General features: G+C 46.7%; 1 protein-coding gene across 2 annotated transcripts in view; it reads left to right on the top strand.

Moving 5' to 3' along the window:
- The window catches only part of Smco2 (single-pass membrane protein with coiled-coil domains 2), a 29,286-nt gene extending 13,836 nt beyond the window's left edge, over positions 1 to 15,450 (top strand). The window contains exons 2-9 of one of the 2 annotated variants that reach the window (XM_027430093.2): positions 775 to 880; positions 3,391 to 3,521; positions 4,540 to 4,689; positions 6,858 to 6,933; positions 9,231 to 9,287; positions 12,599 to 12,655; positions 13,700 to 13,875; positions 15,167 to 15,450. In XM_027430093.2, coding sequence (XP_027285894.1) covers positions 775 to 880; positions 3,391 to 3,521; positions 4,540 to 4,689; positions 6,858 to 6,933; positions 9,231 to 9,287; positions 12,599 to 12,655; positions 13,700 to 13,875; positions 15,167 to 15,365 — 952 coding nt within the window. In that variant the 3' untranslated portion in view covers positions 15,366 to 15,450. The remainder of the gene's footprint in view (positions 1 to 774; positions 881 to 3,390; positions 3,522 to 4,539; positions 4,690 to 6,857; positions 6,934 to 9,230; positions 9,288 to 12,598; positions 12,656 to 13,699; positions 13,876 to 15,166) is intronic. The other variant, XM_027430090.2, reaches the window with a different exon arrangement.
- The last annotated feature ends 3,491 nt before the right edge of the window (positions 15,451 to 18,941 follow it).

The following is an 18,941-nucleotide window of genomic DNA, read 5'->3' as shown; positions in this document are numbered from 1 at the left end:
CGGGTAAATCAAGGCACTGGAAGACTGAAGCAGCTGGTCCCATTGCACCCCTACCACAAGAGACAGAGAGCCGTGAATTCACACATCTGTTCAGTTCCTTTTCTCTGTTTATATAATTCCAGAATCCCAGCCAGGGGAGGGTGCCGCCCGCAATGGGAGGGTCTTTGCGTCCCAACCCATTGAGTCAAGATAGTGCTACTCAGTCGCGCCCACCTCCGTGTTTAGACTCTGATTTTTGATTCTGTCATGTTGACGGTACTGTCACATAGTACAAGAGGCCACCACAGACCTGGTCCTCTTTGACTAATCACTCTGTAGAACCTGAGTTTTTGAGGCTCTACTCTTTGCTGTTTGTTTATTGTTTATCTCTCCCACACTTTTATATGTGTAAATACGAATAGCAGCAATTTGGAATCTCATTGTTAAGAAATTTATGGATTCGGCCAGGTGTTGGTGGCGCACGCCTTTAAACCCAGCACTCAGGAGGCAGAGGCAGGCGGATCTCTGTGAGTTCGAGACCAGCCTGGTCTACAAGAGCGAGTTGCAGGGCAGCCTCCAAAACCACAGAGAAACCCTGTCTTGAAAAAAAATATGGATTCAGCCAACAAATATTTATGCAGTTCTTCTATTTCTCTTTTGCAAAAGTCAGTAGAGGGTAGCACGTGTCCCTGGGGCTGGGGGTTGTCTCTCAGGTCTCCGTTAACAGAGGACCAACCTAAACTCCTATGGTACAGTAACACCTGTGTTTGCTTTGTGTCCTTTGCATTTGCTAAGGGAAATTGTCAAAATGGAGCAAACCTCGGACAGACCAGATGAAAAAGATGAATTTCCTGAAAACCCGCAGACGGATTCCCTTCACAAGGTGGACTCTGAAGAATGGGTAAGCAAAGCTGGGCCTGATGAAGTGTGCTTGTAATCCCAGCCTGTGGAGGGGAAGATGGGAGAATCAGGAGGCGCTCAAAGTCAGCCTTGGGTGTAACGGACCCCAAACGCAAGCAGACAAAAAGCCAAAGGAGGTAGAGAGACGCAAATATCATAGCAGGCAGAGAAATAACCTCACCTGCGCCTCAAAGGAGGAAGAAAATGCCCAGGGCTTTCCCTTGTAGGTGGAGCACTGAGACTGAGAGGCGGGCCTGGCACTGTTTCCCACACTGCTGTCTACACCCGGGGGTCTTCCCAGCTTCCCGACACCCCGTCTGTGTGTGTTCTGTGCTGTCTTTGTCTGTGAGGATCAGTTACAACTGGCATAGGTTACCTTAGAGCAGATGTTACATGTAAAATCATCCCCTGCTTGTAGAAAGGCTTCCAACAGAATGTGTTCATCCAACCTCGATTTCATCTCCAGGGGGACCCCCCTCCTCTCCCTGGTGGTGCCAACCCCCTATCCCCCTGCCCCCCGCTTGCCCTGGCTGGCGCTGCAGTTTCTGTCACCATCTCCCTGCACTGTTCCCACTGCTATGCCTTCTCCTCTGTCTCACATTAGGGTCTTCTTGCTGGGTTTGGGAGCTGCCCAGATTATCTACGATGATCTGATTGCAAGCTCTTATAACTCAACGACAAAGTCTACACAGGCTTTTGTCCAAACAAAGCGGCATGAACCGTGCTGGGACATGGGCAGATGTTCTTGGTGCCAGCTGTCAGTCTCCTGTGTTACATGAACTTGGTCGAGCCACCTGCTCTCAGGCTGAGAGCATTTCCAACCTGCCCGAGTCCCCTCAAGTCTACTTGAGGATGCAGACTCCGCTTTCTGACGGGTTAGCGCTGAGGCGTGCTCCTGTGGCCTCGGCTGGGGTTTATGCAGGTGTCTTGGTAAGGAACGCCCTCCTGCCCACCCCATGCTTTTCAGTTTAAGATTTGTCTTATTGAGGCACAGGAGTTTTGCTTAAAATCTCCCCAAAGAACTATTTTACAGTAGAGTTAAAAAAAAAAAAACCTCACGGGTGTTCTGACATAAATTATTGTCATTTTTTGGTAATTTTTTGCATGTATATACAGTTGAAATGCCAGAGAATGACTTTAATATAAAAAAAAAAAGCAAAAAGAAAAAAGGAGAGACAGGAGAAACAAGAAGGAAGGAATTTTATTTACTAAATACAATAGAGTAAGGCTCTTTCTCTCAAACCCTAACCCTGAAATAAATAAGGAGAGAACACAGAAGCACAATGACCAGCCATGCTCCTCCAGCCACACCTTAAAACAGTCAACAGCCACGGCATTCACTTTATCTCTGCATGTATAAATAGCTGCAATTTGCTGAGCCATTTAAAAGTAGGACAAACACAACAGTTTGTCCCTGTTGCCTTCAGAAAGCCTCTCTAAAAATAAAGATTGTTTCCTACGTATCCAAAATACTGTCATCACATCTAGAGAAATTAGCAGTTTAGCACATAAAGGAGTCTAAGCTTCTCATCTCAGTATTCCAGTTTTCCTCAACTATGCCTCAAATGTTTTTAGAGCTAGTCATTTTTAAAGATTCATTTGTGTAATTTTTTTGTCTTGTTTTTCGAGACAGGGTTTCTCTATAGCTTTGGAGGCTGTCCTGGAACTCGCTCTGTAGACCAGGGTGGCCTTGAACTCACAGAGATCCACCTCCTCTGCCTCCTTCGTGCTGGGATTAAAGGCGTGCGCCACCGCCCGGCTCATTTGTGTATTTTGAGTGTGTAAGTTTTCCCTACATGTGTGTCTGTGTGCCATGTGCATCCCCAGTGCCCTCAGGGGCCAGAAAAGGGTGTCAGATTCCCCAGAACTAGAGTCACGGCGGGGGGGGGGGGGGGGGCGAGGGTGTTGTGAGCTGAGAACTGAACTTGTATCCTAGAGCTGTATTTTTTTTTTAAACTATCATTGGAACAAGATCTATGCCATGCGCTTAGTTTTCACAGCTCAGTATATTGTCTTACTATGAGACTTGTACTTTGCTTTTTTGTGAATTGAGGCCCCACCATTTGTTTTGTTGTGTTGTGGTCTTGTTATGTAGCCCAGGCTGGCCCAGAACTCATTGTGTGCCCTAGGCTGGTCCAGAACTCACTGTGTAAGCCAGACGGGCCTCATACTCATGGAAGTGTGTCCTACCCCACTGTGGGTCCTGGAGGTACAGATGTGCACCCTGGTCTGTCTGGTGTTGAGTTTTTGAAGAGACCAGAAGAGCCGAGTGTCCTTTGACTCAAGTTTTGGAGTTCATGGTTGGCTGCATTTCTCCTGTTCACCCAGTCCTTCCTGGGAGGCTAGTACTGGAAAGCCTGCCCCCAATCTGCTGCAAGCCAAACAGAGGCCTTGTTTCCTTCCCTCATCCACGCACTAGAAGGCCGGGCCTCAGACAGGCTGTGTCAGGTAGGGCTGGAGGAGCCAGGATCTCTCTCAATTACCCATTTGTTCCACCATCGTTTTATGCAGGACAGGTTGGAGCAGGACTCTAAGCACAGCCAGGACCCACCGATCAATCAGGATGAGCAAGAAGCAACTCTTGTTTGTGCAGACCCTCGAGTGTCACTGTCACAGTTTTCAGAGACGAGCACCCTTGCACCGTAAGCTCTGACATGACCCCATGGAGAGCACTGGGTAATATGGGGTAGACGAGCAAGCTTAGTAAGGAATTCAGAGAAATCCTGTTGAACCACACAGCATCCACGTGTGTGGGGACTGGCTGACCCTGCCCAGCAAGGCTGAAGAGTTAGGCAGCCCTGGCCTGAAGATGCTGACACAGCCATCAGGTCTTCTGAGTATCCTTGGATTTGGAGCTTAGAACTGACAGGCATCTCAAAAAGTCTCAGATAACTGCTTATATATGAAATTCACCCTGATCATTACTAAAAGCCTGCCATTAAGCCCTTGAGTGCTGCCTCCTGTTGTACGCCTCTCCTCCCCTGGCCGCTATCCTGACCCAATAGCTAACATTCATTACATAGAGGGAGATTTCAAATATATCTGTTTTTAGGGCTGGGGCAATAGATCAGTGATAGGGTACTTGCTTAGCATGTGTGAGGCCCTGGGGTCAACCCCTAGCGTTGAGAAAAATATAAATCACTCTTTTAAAAAATAGAAACGTTTCAGAAAAAGTATGTGTGTGAATGTTTTGCCTGTGTCATGTATGTATGTACACTGCACACGTGCCTGAGCCTGGGGAGCTCAGAAGAAGGTTCGGATCCTCCACACCTGGAGTTTCGGATGGTTTATGAACCACCATACGGTGCTTCGAGTCAAACCTAGCTTCTGTGCAAGAGCAAGGAGTGCTTGCAACCAATTGAGCCAATTCTCCAGCCCCACATAACACTTTCAAAGGCTGGGCATGGAGCTCCCAGGTAGAGTGCTTGCTTTGCGCAAGGCCCGGAGTTGGACTCTCAGAAACACGCATGCCTATTTTGCAACATTATTTGCTTTACCCAGGCTTTTAAAGACCTGGGTTTACACAGATACATAAAATAAATGGCCACCGTGGCCCATCTCCATGGCAGGAAACACATGTAGAGATCAACTTGTCTGTCCAAGGAAGAGCGTGCAGAGCTGTGTGAGATGTTTGCATTGATCGGGACCCTGTTTCCTCAGGCCCCCCGAGGGCTCGGCCCTCAAGCTGAGATACTGGGATGCAAAGATGGGTCTACAAATGAAGGAACTTGGAGCCGACCACGACAACTGGTTGGAGAGGATCAACAACATTATACAAAGGATAAACAACACAGAGAGTACAGTGAAGAGGTAAAGGCTGGATATTGGGACGGGAAGGAAAGTGGTGGGATGTCTCATGGCTTCGAGGCTCACAAAACCATCTCTCATTCATCAGTGTGGCCTCAAGACAAGAAGCGCAGCCCAGGGTTGCAAGTCCACATCCCAGGCTCACATCCCAGGCTCACATCCCAGGCTCACATCCCAGGTCTCTCAGTCTCTCAGTGGTTTCTCCCACACACTTTTTATTTAAAACTGAGTTATTTATCAAAGGGGTGCACACAGCATGCTCTCATTTTTACCTATGTGTGTACGTGCATGTGGGCACACACATGTATATATACGTATGTGTGTACATGCATGCAAGCACAGATGTCCAGGGGATCAGAGGTATCAGATCCCGGAGCTTGAGTTACAGGCGTCTGTGAGCCGCCATGTGGATGCTGAGAAACCAAGTTGTCCTTCTGCAGAAACAGCATGTCCTTAACTGCTGAGCCATCTTTCCCATGCCACCCCGAAGGGTCTCTTGTTGCCCAGGCTAACCTCAAATTCTCTGTGTATCTGAGCATAATTATGAACTCCTAATAACCCCTGCCTCTACTTACTTCCCCATTATGGAATGTGCTACCACAGCCTGTATTCTGCTGGGATTTGAACCCAGGTCTTGAAGAATGCTAGGCAAGCACCCCATTAACTGAGCTACACCTGCCTTAGAGAGCCTGAGTCCTGAAGGCCCACTTGTTGGGCGAATTAATCGACCTTTTTAAGGGCTTGCCTTTCCTCATGTATAAAAAGTTACTAATGGTGCCCTCATCACTGGCTCCATTGAGAGGGTTCAAGTGTGAGGCTGGTACACAGCCACTGGTTAACAAACAGAAGCTCTTATTGGGAATGAGTGTCTGAATGAAGCCTTGAATTTCCAGACCATGTTCCAACCTCTTTCCTAGAACAAGGGTACGGAGCTCCTAGCTGTTTCCTCTTTACTGTCGCAAAGCTGTCTGTCCATTCACACCCCATCCAGGTGGGCCTTACTGTCCTCCAAAGCGTTAAAAGGGAACCCAAGTCCCACACACTATGTATTTTCTCTTTTAAAGTATAATTATATTACACGACAATTATGTTTTTTATAATGTGAGGTCCTGTGAGTTTCACAAAAGCTTATAGTTATAATACTGACATGATGGGGGAAGTACTTCTGTGTATGTTTATCTTATTGATTGTTTAATAAAGTTCTGTTTGGCCAATGAAACAGCAGGTTAGACAGGACTAGGAGTCAAAGAGAAGTGGTGATCCAGGCAGGAAGTGACATAGCAAGGGGACTCATATTTCAAGAAGGAGAAACAGGAAGCATCCCCTTATCCCCCTCTGCACCTCCTCCAGCGGCGGGATGTGAGCCACCAGCAAGGAGGGACGCCAATAAGGCTTCCGATAAGATAAGTCTTATAAAATACATAGATTTATGATAATTAAGACTGAGCTAGCAGATGGGAATCCTAGTCATTGGCCAAGCAGCTTTGTACCTAATATGTCTCTGTATTATTTTGTCCATCCACGCGGCGGGCAGAACTTGGACAGCTGGCGGAGACCACCCATGTGGTGGTAGGGCTCGGGCGGCTTTGGCGGAAAGATTGATCGTAACAGAATGGTGTCAGAGATCGGGATGACCCCATGCCCCAAGGTTCCCAGAGAAAGAGGAAACCTGCGGCCACAGCCTGCCATGTCAGGCCGCATACCTTGACCCATCACAAAATCCATTATTCTCTTCTTTCCTTGCATTTGTTTTAAGACTGTGTCTTATATAGCCCAGGCTAGCCTGACACGCTTGATCCCCCTTGCCTCCATCTCTTGAGTAGGGTTTGGTGTGTACCACCAAGCCCAACTTGCTACTGAGTTGAAGATTCTTGATACAGTCTGGATAAAAACCCAGATTCCCAGTATTTGGATTTTTGAAACGTCACTGTCCGGGCTGTGGCCACAGCGCAGTGCCTCTCCTGCACGAGTCCCTAGGTCCAGTCCCTTGCACCTTCCCTTCCCACACTTTTAACAGCACCTCTCAAGGAGCTGAGGCGCGTCTCCTTACTGTGCCCTTCTATGTAGAGTAACAACAATGTTTCACTTTTGAAAGACGGGACACCTCTCCCATGTCGGATGACTGTTTTCTCAATCCATAGGACTTAGTCCATTTCTTCATCTGTTTGTAGCCTGTTGACTGAGGTGATATCCCTGGAAAACCAGTCTGAAAGTTTGGAGGACCCTGACGAGGAAGCAAACATTGAGGTAAGCCGGGTTCCGACTTCTGCCTCCACCTCCCTCCTCGGGTGCCAAACAGATCTTAGCCAGAGGGAGATGCACCTCCATCACAGGGGAGCTCTGGCCACTCTGCTAAGCCCCTTCCTCCAGGGGATACTGCTTCCCTTGTTAGACACTAGGAATCCTGGACTCTGCCTTGTATTCCTCCTCGTAGGCGGCTGGCTGTCTTGACACCCTCGTGAGGATACCTGCCTGTCTGACTCTCAGAATCCCAGCCCTGCTAGTTCAGAGGAAACATGTAGGAAATGGGAATCTATTAACCGTGTCCTGAGAAATTAAGGACTAAGCTGACTGTGCGGCCTCTGATGCCCTCTTGACATGTTCTTGTGTTATTTCCAAACCTCCAAAGTCTCTTATTTCTTTATCTCTACGTGTTCTTAGAGATTCTTTTCAGAGAAAAGGTTATTTTTTTAATTTTTTGATGTTTGTTTTTAATTTTTATTGTATTTGTGCATTGTATGTTTGTGTATGTGTGTGCATGATATGTGTACACATGCGTGTATATAATCATGCATGTGTGCATGTGTGAGTGTGGATGTGCATACGTGGAGGTCAATGACAACTTGCCAGGTTTTCTCTTTCTACCTTGTGGGGCCCAGGGCTGTAAGTAGGTTGGTGGCAAATGCTCTTAGCTCCTAAGCCATCTCGTTTGGTCTGATTTTAAGATGTTTTTGTTTTGCTTTGAGGCGAGGATCTTCTTTTAAACATGGGTTAGTCTGGCGCTCATTATGTAGACTATTGTGTAGGTGGAGTTTTCCTGTCCTGACTTCTGCCTCCAAAATAAACACACAGAGACTCAATATTAATTATAAGTGCTTGGCTGATAGCTCAGGCTTGTTGCTAGCTCACTCGTCCATTTTAAATTAACCCATTTCTATTCATCTACCATCCCCCACATGGCGTTACCTCTCTTGCAACTGGCACCTCCTGTCTGGCTCTTTCCTCTCCATGTCTGGCTGGCAACTTCTCGGACTGTGCCCTTCTTCTTCCCAGTCTCCTTAGTCTGGTTCTCTCGCCTAACCTAATCCTGTCCAGCTATTGGCCAGTCAGCTTCTTTATTGAACCAATCTCAGGGACATGCACAGTGTAAAGGCACACTCCACACTAACCTTGTTAGTTTGTGCTGACCTGGAGCTCTCAGCAAGACAGCTGCTCCCCAGTGCTGTGTTGACAGTGGTGAGTCACCACACCCAGGGAGATTTGTAATTTAAGGGGGTGGGGGACTTGAGATCATTGGAAAGGAGAAGGCGTGGCACACATGTATGAAACTGTGCTGGATCTACGCATTCTGTGTGCCCGCTGAGAGCGAAGCATACCAAATGCCACACATGAGCGTAAGTCCCAGAAGCCGGTCAAATGCCCACCGGTCGATAGACAGATAAGATAAGCCATATCTTGTGGGCACAAGGGAATGCCATCCTGAAATAAAAAGGAACAAACTCTTGACTCTCCCAACAGCATGAGTGAACTAAGACACAGCAGGCTCTTTGAAAGACACCAGCTCAGATTGTTACAGACTTTACGGTCCATTTATGTAACAAAAAGGCAAAACCATGGGGACAGGAGATAGACAGGCAGTTGCTGGAGCTGAAGGGGGAAGGGAGGGAGCAGTTAAGAAATGACCCTGTAAGTCTGCTGTCCCAGCACCTGGGAGACAGAAGCAGAGGATCGGGAGTTCAAGCTCACCCCCCTGATAGTTCAACTCCTTATTAAACCACGTCACTCAGGGGCTGGTAATGAACTAAAGCAGTACAATACAAGGGTGAATCTGTATCCCAAATGTGACCACGTGCTGCTGAAGGTTGCTGGCTGCTCAGGGTGGCCAGTGCTGCTGTTACTTATACTGGACCAGCCCAATGCCTAGCTCAGGGGTCACCTGTATAGGATGTGGCCAATCACACCTTTTAAAAAAAGTTTTGTGTGTATATGTCTGCCTGTCTGTCTGTGTGTTCCATGCATGCAGTGCTCACAGAGGCCCTCAGAGGGCAAGGGGTCTCCCGGAACAGCAGTCACAGGCAGTTGTGAGCCACCATGTAGGTGCCGGGAATCAAGAGCAGCCAGTGTTTTAACCACTGGGCCATCACTCTTCACCGCCACTTGTATCTTAGAGGCGTGATTCGACGCTGTCTTTTATAAACCAGCCTTTATGAGGGGAAACAGCTGTGAAATCTGGTTTTCTGACCATGTGTTTCTCCTGAAAACTTTCCTCCTTCAATTCCATATGTCATTCCTTCTAACTTGTGTTGTTCATCCTTGTGTTATAGGAGAAGATCACAGAAATCCGAAAGCAATTAAAAGAAATGAACATAAAATTGGCCCAGGTAATGAGACGCTTTTTTAGACCAGGAGGCACACAGAGGCAGGCAGATCTCTGTGAGCTCCAGGCCACCCACCCTGGTCTACAGAGTGAGTTTCAGGACAGCCAGGGCTATGTAAAGAGGCCTTGTCTCAAACAAACAAACAAAGAAGAACTGCGGTCCTTCAAAGATAAGCACCATGAGCACATGTGTGTTTATCTTCTTCTGACATCACATTTATTTACACACCGAGTACTGTTGCCACGAGATACATGCTTGTGTGTGTGTTTATATTCTGACATCACATTTATTTATACACCGAGTACTGTCATCACCAGATGCACACTTGTGTGTGTGTGTTTATATTCTGACATCACATTTATTTACACACCGAGTACTGTCGCCACCAGATAACATGCTTGTGTGTGTGTTTATATTCTGACATCACATTTATTTATACACCGAGTACTGTCATCACCAGATGCACACTTGTGTGTGTGTTTATATTCTGACATCACATTTATTTACACACCGAGTACTGTCGCCACCAGATACACACTTGTGTGTGAGTGTGTGTTTATCTTCTGACATCACACTTATTTACACACTGAGTACTGTCATCACCAGAAACACACTTGTGTGTGAGTGTATGTTTATATTCTGACATCACATTTATTTACACACCGAGTACTGTCATCACCAGATGCACACTTGTGTGTGTTTATATTCTGACATCACATTTATTTACACACCGAGTACTGTCATCACCAGATGCACACTTGTGTGTGTGTTTATATTCTGACATCACATTTATTTACACACCGAGTACTGTCATCACCAGATGCACACTTGTGTGTGTGTTTATCTTCTTCTGACATCACCTTTATTTGCACACTGATCACTGTCATCCTCAGATGACATCACACTTGTCTGCGGCTAGCTTTTCACAGGTCACTTTTCTTCAGGATTCTCTGTGCCAGTGAGATGTCATCTTCCTTCACTGCTGTACAACCTGAGTCTGATGTTTGAGTTTATGGGCTTTATTTTCTTGGACTGTTGGGATTTTGAACATGAGTGTAACCCAATAAATAAAAGGCCCAGAGGCTGATATTGGGGTTCAAGTAGCTGAAGATCAAAAAAGCAAAGCAGCCAAGCCACTAGCTCTCACCTCTAGCTCAGACTGAAAGGAGATCCTGGCTCCACCAAACCTCAGACTACAATCCCAGACCACTATGCTCTCCTCAGCGTGGCTGGAGAATCCTGATACTGACCACCGAAGACCCTGCTGGGATTAAAGGCATGAGCTCTGTTATTCTTTTAGACTGATTCAGTCTCGTGTAGCCCTGGGTGGCCTTGATCTCAGAGAGATCCATCTGCCTTTGTCTGAGTCCTGGGATTAAAGGTGTGTGCCACCACTGCCTGATCTCTGTAGCTTGAGGCTGACTTTGCTTTCTGAATCTTCAGGCAAGCTTCAATAAATCATAAATATCACCACACATGAGTGTTTACCATGAGAAACTGAGCCTCAAGAAACCAATCCTGGGGCTAGAACACTGGGGCTCAGTGACAGGCACAGATAGGGCCCAGCGTTCAATCATCTGCTCCTCGTAAACCAGGCCTGGTGGCACAAATGTGTGTGTAATCCCAGTGTTTGGAAGGCAAAGGCAAGAAGATTTGGATTCAAGTTCATGCTTGGCTGCACAGCAAATTGGAGGCCAGCCTGGAATATGTGAGACTCTGTCTGAAAAAATTAAGAAAGAACAGACGAAAAACCTCCACCTGCTCCTGTGAGCATTCCTTTAAGAATCAAGACAAGACTACGCATTCTCTTCCAGATGACCTGAGAGGGGGTCTCTCGGCAAGTCAACTCCTGCTGAACCAGAGCCTGGATATTCAAGCTGATCTTACATCTGTACTTTAGAAATGTTTACCTGTTTGAAAAAATACGTTCTTATTTTCTCAGAAGCCTGCTCTTTCACCAGCTTCTACCTTGGTGCAAGATTTTTGTTTTTAATATTAAGTATGGATGCTTTTGGCAGCATGTATGTCTGTGTACCGCACACATGCAGTGACCATGGAGGCCAGAAGAGGACGTTGGGTTTCCTGGAACTGGAGTTACAGACGGTTGTGAGCCGCCATGTGGGTGCTGAGAACTGAACACGGGTCCTCTGGAAGAGCAGCCAGTGCCCTTACTTGCTGAGCTGTCTCTCCAGCATTAGAAGATTTTTAAAAATTATTTATTCTTGTTTTATGTACATTGGTGCTTTGCCTACACGTATGTCTGTGTGAGGGTGTCAGATCTTAAGAGTTACAGATAGTTGTGAGCCGCCATGTGGGTGCTGGGAATTGAACCTAGGTCCTCTGGAAGAGCAGCCAGTGCTTTTAACCTCTAAGCCATCTCTCCAGCCCATAGAAGATTTTTAAGGGGCATCAAAGGTGTAACAAACAGAAAGAATGGCTTATTAGAGGCTGTTGTATAAACTTACACGTGTGTGTGTGTGTGTGTGTGTGTGTGTGTGTGTGTGTACGCTGTGCATGAGTGTGTGCATACATGTTTGCATGGACACAGGTGTGTGTGCTGGTGCCAGTGTGTTTATGCATGTACTTGAGGTCTGAAGTAGGTATCAGGCATTTTTCTCAATTGTTCTCCGCTTTATTTTGAGGCAGGGTCTCTCGCTGATCCAGAATGCTCTAGTTCTGGCCAGTCTAGCTAACCAGTCTGCTCTGAGATGCTCCTGTGTCTGCCTCTCAGGCCGCCCCCAGGCCTGTCCAGCTCCCACGAGGGTTCCTCACACTTGCAAGGCAGATGCTTCATCAACTGAGCCAACTTCTCACCCCAAAGTTATGTATTCATTTATTTTTGTTTTTGCTTTTTTTTTGAAACAGTCTCACTACCTAGCCATGGCTGGCCTTGAACTTACCGAGATTTGCCTGCCTCTGCCTCTGTGTGCTGGGATTAAAGGCGGGCGCCACCATGCTGGGGAATTTATACTTACAAAGGACTAAAAACAACCCACACTGACCTTGGCTATTCTTCTTACAATATACAGTTCACACCCTGGTCAGTGCGTGGGCTGTTTGCCTCATGTTTGTTCCACCACCATTTTCATTCATTGGCTTTTGTGGTGTTGAGCACGGAGCACAGGGCCCTGTCTGTGGTAGACAAGCACTCTGCCGCAGTGCTTGTTCCCTCAGACCCAGGGAACTATGTCACTGAGTAAACGTCGCTGTCTCAGAACAGCCACTCTGCACATGGTACAAAAGCGAGAGGTTTTAACATATAAACCAGAAAGACGCCCTTGTCAGTGTACTCAGACCCGTTGACATCTTTCTAGGTCGATGCCTGCAACGAAGCCCGTGAATTAAAGGAGAAACTCATTGAACGGATAGAGGTGAGATGCCCCAAGTCTACCTCTCCAAGCAGGTCAGTCGGGCTCCTGCTAAGCCTGGCGGCTATTTCCCAGGAAGCCAACCTACACCTCATTCTGGTCTCTGGCTGGTCACAGGTCTTCTTTTCCATCCCTCAGGCTTCTTTCTGCCTTGGGCCGAAAGAAGCCTGACGGTTTCTGGAGTCTCTCTCTACGCCTCTGCTTCTCCTCTCTTAGTCACCCGGAGCTTTCCTCCGTGTCCATGTGCTCTGCATTGCACAAGGCTCAGTGCAAATGACACCTCTTCCCCAGACCTCCCCTGTCTCTCTCATCCAGAGAATGAGTTCATCTTTGAGTTCCTTCCCCGACACCTTAGACGTGGGGGGAAGCATGACATGTGGCTGAAACAGTGGACAGATGGGCTACTACCGTCCTACTCAGAGGTGCTGGCTCCTCAGCGTCACTGGGTACTTGGTCCACACCCCACCAAGCTCGGCCCCACTCCTTAGCGTGCCTCTCGCTCTCATGCATGTGGACGGTTGGCTGTGTGTTACTTGTTGCACAGCCTTACACGAGCACCTGTAGTTGGCAGTGGATTCCTATCTATTCTGTGACCTGGAGGAGGGCCTGGTGGGCATCACTCTGTATGTGTGGCGTGGGTGGCCACACTGAGACAGATTCAGTACAGGGGTGTCGTTTCAATAGTTAAAGGTTTCTCCTGTCTTCCCCCACTCTGCATGGGTCCACTGACTCTGCCCTTGCCATTGGCCACCTGAGTTGTCACAGAGGGATAAACATCCTCCTTTGCCTACAATGCAACAATGAGAATTTTTTAAATTTTTTTAAATTTATTTTAAAGATTTGATTTATTTATTATGTATACAGTCTTCTGCCTGCATGCCAGCAGAGGGCACCAGATCTCATTCCAGGTGGTTGTGAGCCACCATGTGGTTGCTGGGAATCGAACTCAGAACCTCTAGAAGAGCAGTCAGTGCTCTTAACCGCTGAGCCATCTCTCCAGCCCTCTTTAAGAAAAGAGAGTTGATTGCTTTTAAATTTTCTTCCCAGAGCTTTTACAAGGAAATGAACGTACTGAACGCTAAGCTGGAGATATACAACACTCAAGAAAGAGAGACAGACTCCCACAGCTCTGAAGACTTGGACACTGAGCAAATAGAGTCACCGCTCCCTGAGGCTTCTCCAACCCCTCCAGGGTCACACTCTCCTCTCTACAGTGCAGTGTGGTGAGTAAGAACAAAGGGGCTGCGTGGGCCGGGCAAACTTATCCAACGCCATCAGGAATGGTGGCCTGACCTTTAACCCCAGCACTCCAGGGGCAGAGGCAGGTGGATCTCTGAGTTCTAGGCCAGACTGGTCTACAGAGTGAGACCATGTGCATGCATGAGGGCGTGTGTGAGGGCATGTGTATGTGCCTGCATACGTGTGTGTGTGTGTGTGTGTGTGTGTGTGTGTGTGTCCGCATGCATGCGTGTCTACTCAACATAAGAACTATTTTAAGACTCACTGCATATCTTTAAGTGTTGAGTAAAATGTTAGGGTTGCCTTTCAGTGAGCTCCTGTGCAGTTAGGGGGACACTCTGGAGCTGTGGGCTTAGGGTTTTATACCTCACTATCAATTATATTTTTATTGACTTACCACACAAAAGAAAAAAAAAAAACTACGATGGAATTGAAACTAGAAAAACCATTAACTATGTGTCCTCTTTCATGACTCATGTCTTTTACCTGCAGTTAGTCCTTTCCTTGTCACCCAATGTTACCCCCTTCCAGGGTCCTTTCTAAATGCTGTACGGTACCCACATTTGCAGATGTTTACATATAAATATGTATCCATTACAGACTGGGGTCTGCAGATGAGAGAAAAATATTCTTTTTCTTTCTTGCTTGCTTAACCCTGCTTAACAGTGTCTATTCCCAGTCCGTCTACTTTCCTGCGAAGTTCACAGTTGCACTTATCGTCACAGCTGAAAAGCGTTCTATGGTGTGCACACATCGAGTTTTCATTACCCCTCTGTCTGTTGATGGACATCTAGGTTGGTTCCATTTCCTTGATACTGTAAATAGTGTAGCAATAAGCACAGAAATTCGAGCCAGGCCTTGGTGGCTCACGCCTTTAATCCCAGCACTCGGGAGGCAGAGCCAGACGGATCTCTGTGAGTTTGAGGCCAGCCTGGTCTCCAGGGTGAGATCCAGGACAGGCTCCAAAACAATACAGAGAAACCCTGTCTCGAAAAAAAACAATAAATAAATATTACCGATATAGTTTGACTCGCTTGATGGAAAATTAACACATATTTAAAAATTATCAAAACCAGTGACTCTCTAGTATCAAACAAAGAAATGGGGCTCCAACTATGTCTAGAAAGGGTACAAGAACAAAAAGAGTGAAAGCGACCCAAGGAGCAGACTGAGGTCACAGGTCAGACAGGGTGGAGCTGTGGGGATGGAGGGTCCACGCCCTCCCTCCACGAGGCTCCTTTCCGGGTCTAAACACACGTGTCTTCTCTGCTGCAGGAAACACGCGCTGAAGCTCTTCTTCATGTTCTATGTGGTCACCATCACTGGTCTGTCGTGTTACATACTGTTCGTGGACGCCACGTTTCTCTTCGAACGGGTGCTGCCCAGCGTGCTGGGGCACCGCACCATGTGGGAGCTGCGGGAGATGGTGGCGCCTTTCCTGAACTTGGAAGCAGAGGACTTGTTGCCATCCTAAACCTCCAAAAGTTACCGATACCCGACTCTCTTCCTCGCCAGTAAATTTTACATGTTCCTATATTGCAACAGTTAGCTTGTTTTTCTTTTTTAAGATACCATTCAGCGTTTTTATAAAGGACATTGTTATTATATAAAATTTTTAGTTCACCACAGAAAAAAGTGAAAAGGATTTCACTAGTTAAACGCAGGACCTTGCTCTGTAGGGGAGGCTAGTCTCGAACTCACGATCCCATGCCACAGCCCTGCCCCCCACCCCAGTGCTGGGACCTGGGATGTGTGCGAGCTCTCACAATGACTGCTTTAATTCCTTCCAGGCCCAGCTTTTCTCCCTCCTCCCATCCTGAGCACCTTGGGATAATCATGTATTAGCTCCCGTTGCTCCTACTGTCCCTGTTTTGACTTCTGAGGTCTTAAAGAAGGAAGAATTCCTCTCTTCTGAGGAATGGGGCTCAAGGGCAGTAGCAGGCATTTCTTGATTTTTCTGTGTTCATTTTTCTGACAGTCTTTGAGAGAACCGTCTTTCCCTAGCAAAGACAGACTCAAGGGCCCCTTCTGACACACGTGTGCCTTCCCATGAGTAAGAGGCAGCACAAACCAGCACACACACTCATGAGCATAATCAAGAACGTAGACATACATGCTTGCACGCAGGCATGCTCAAACACACATACACATGTACACACATGTGGACACACACATGCACACACGAGGTGCCAGTGTGTTATGTCAGGTGTTCTCTGAGAATTTTAAGAGAATTTATGTAAAAAATGGAGTTGTTTGGAATTTTAGCAAGTCCGTTCTATTTTTCTGCTTAAACTAGCCAGGTCTTGTTCTGTTGCTTACAATCAAAAGAATTCTGAGTGCTGTGGGGAAGTTTGATGTTTTATCCCTAATCATAGGTAATGTGGAACTACATTGGTTTTTTTTTTTTTTTTTTTTCCAGACGAGGTTCCTCTCTGTCCTGGAACTCACTCTGTAGACCAGGCTGACCTCAAATTTACAGATGTCCTCCTGCCTCTCCCTCCTGAGTGCTGGAATTACAGGTGTGTGTCACCACCGCCCGACTATGTTTGTTTTAAATGTGAGAAGTAGTTCTAACTAAGCTTGCAAGACTGGTAGAATTGTAAGTGGAGTAGGTCGGCCGTGGAGGGTGAGACACTGGTCAGAGTGGCTGCGGCTGGTAGAGTGCTGCTGGCTTTTGTCTTTAGCACTGTGTGAAGCCAGGTGTGGTGCTGTGTCTGTAAGCCCAGCACTTAGGAGGTGGACAGGAGGACCAGAAGATCAAAATCATTCTCAACTTCATACAAAGTCAGAAGCCAGCCTGGGACCCTACCTCAAAAAGCAAATGACCCATTTGGTGGTCTGGGTGGACTAAAGAGGCAATGTTGAGAACGAAAAGGAAGTAGACACGGTGGGACAGACTCTACGGTGTTTGGTTGTGTAATAGACGGAGAGGAGTGGGCAGAGAGGGCTGTGGCAGGCGGTCCCAGCCCTTATGCCTGAATTGAACCATGGGTGTTTTTATGACAGAAGAGGAAATCACCCTAGAAAAAAAGGAACACAGCTGAAGTTTGGAAGTTGTTTCTCCATTTGTTTGTTTGTTTGAGGTTATTTGTTTGTTGTTGTATTTTGAAACAGGATCTCACTATGCAGCCCTGGCTAGCCTTGACATGTAGATCAGGCTGGCATCAAACTTGTGGTAATCTTCCTGCCTCTAATCTCCTGCCTAGGGATTACAGATGTGCACTGCCATGCTTGGTTTATGTCTTTGAGATGACTTGCATTCCCATCAGTAAATTTTTTATTTCACATTCCAGCAATCACTGGATCATAGAGATGTTCCAAACTGACCTACTGTTCTTTGCATTCATGGTGTCACCATTGAAACACAGTAGGTACACATGGATCCCTGCTGCAAAATCTAGTCTGTTTCTACTCACATAGATTGACAGTATTCACACAGCCTTGGAAAACTCCAAATGTTACCATGAACAGTGTGTGTGTGTGTGTGTGTGTGTGTGTGTGTGTGAGAGAGAGAGAGAGAGAGAGAGAGTGAGAGAGAGAGAGAGAGAGTATGTATTCAAGTGTATGTACATATGAGTGTATGTGTATGTATGTACACTTTGTGTGTGTGTGTGTGTGTGTGTATGCAAGTGTGTGTATATGTGAGTGTATGAGTGTGTTTGTATGCGAGAGTGTTTGTATGTGTGCAAGTATGTATGTTTGTGTACATGTGAGTGTGTGTAAGTGTGCATAAGGGTTAATGTGAGTGTGTTTGTGAGTGTGCACACCTGTGAGCATGCGCATCCCCAGAAAACATGTGAAAGTCAGAGGATGACTTTTTGGGAGTTGTTTCTCTTCCTCTTTGCTGATGCAGTATCTCTCATTGTTTCTGGGCTATGTTACTGAAAGCTAGCTGTAGCTGGCCAGCAAGCCTCTGGCCACTCCCCTGTCTCTGCGCCTATCTTGATGAAAGAGTGCTCCTCTCATTCAGTGTTTGTGGGTTCTGGAGATCAAACTCAGGTATCAGGCATGTAGTGTGGCAGCTGCTTTTACCCGCCCCCCAACTGTCTTAAAGTCCCAAATATCACTTTTATGCTGGTATCCTATAGCCATGAGACCTTATTGGTTGTTGGAAATGTACCCGGTTTGTGACTAGTGCTGGAAATATAGCTACCAACAGAATTCCAGATAGAAGCGTTTGATTACACACTTGTTTAGCTCTGCCACCAAAAGCCCTGATCCTGCCAAGTCTCTCTCTTAACAGATTCCCCAGACAACTCTTATGATCCAGGACTTAAATTGCTAGCATGCTGTTACAGACAAAAGCTAACTGGATTACAGATTAGTCAGGAAGCACACAAAGGAGGTGACTAACATTTTAGGGGTGGCGGGGAGGGTCTGGCGGGAATAAGAGGGAATTCCTAGGACACACACCAAGAGCCAAGACCTCTGTGAACACTGAACACTCACAGGCTTTTGTGATGTATTTTTTTTTAAAGTCATGGATAAAAACTTGTTGACAAATAAAGGGCCTGTCTGTAGACACAGACTGTAGACACAGAACTTGATGTACGTATTTTATAATTCTCAGGCTAGTTCTTACTACTAGATACGATACCAGATGCTTCACTTGTAAACCCTAAAGGAAGTTTTGAGGTTAAGCGTCTCGCAGTCTTGTGATAATCATACAGCATCACACAGCACCAATGACAAAGTACTGTTTTAGGAAGATTGTCTTAAAGAATAAGTTAGTATTTCAGTAACTTCTATGACCGGATTTTCTTGGGATTTTGACAAATCTGAAAATGTTTGTCCCCGGCAGACCATCCTTGAAATGCAAGTGGTATTCTTTATTTTCAGTTTGTCTGGACAGCTGGTCACGAGGACGTTCAGTTGTGTGGAGGGATGGGAACTGAAGTGTGTTAACATTAGGGTGACTGGGGGTGTGGGGCAGGGCAGCTGGCTGGTCTTGGCTGGTTGGGTCAGGTAGTGCCATGGTCTGCTGAGCCCAGCACTGTTCTACACTGTTAGCTAAGAATGTTGAGTCACTGTATGAATACGTGTTGGGTTT

The sequence above is a fragment of the Cricetulus griseus genome, chromosome 8, assembly GCF_003668045.3.
Source record: "Cricetulus griseus strain 17A/GY chromosome 8, alternate assembly CriGri-PICRH-1.0, whole genome shotgun sequence".
In the NCBI taxonomy this organism is placed as follows: Eukaryota; Metazoa; Chordata; class Mammalia; order Rodentia; family Cricetidae; genus Cricetulus; species Cricetulus griseus.
Note: the sequence above shows the minus strand (reverse complement) of the source record. Positions and strands in the feature narration are given on the sequence as shown.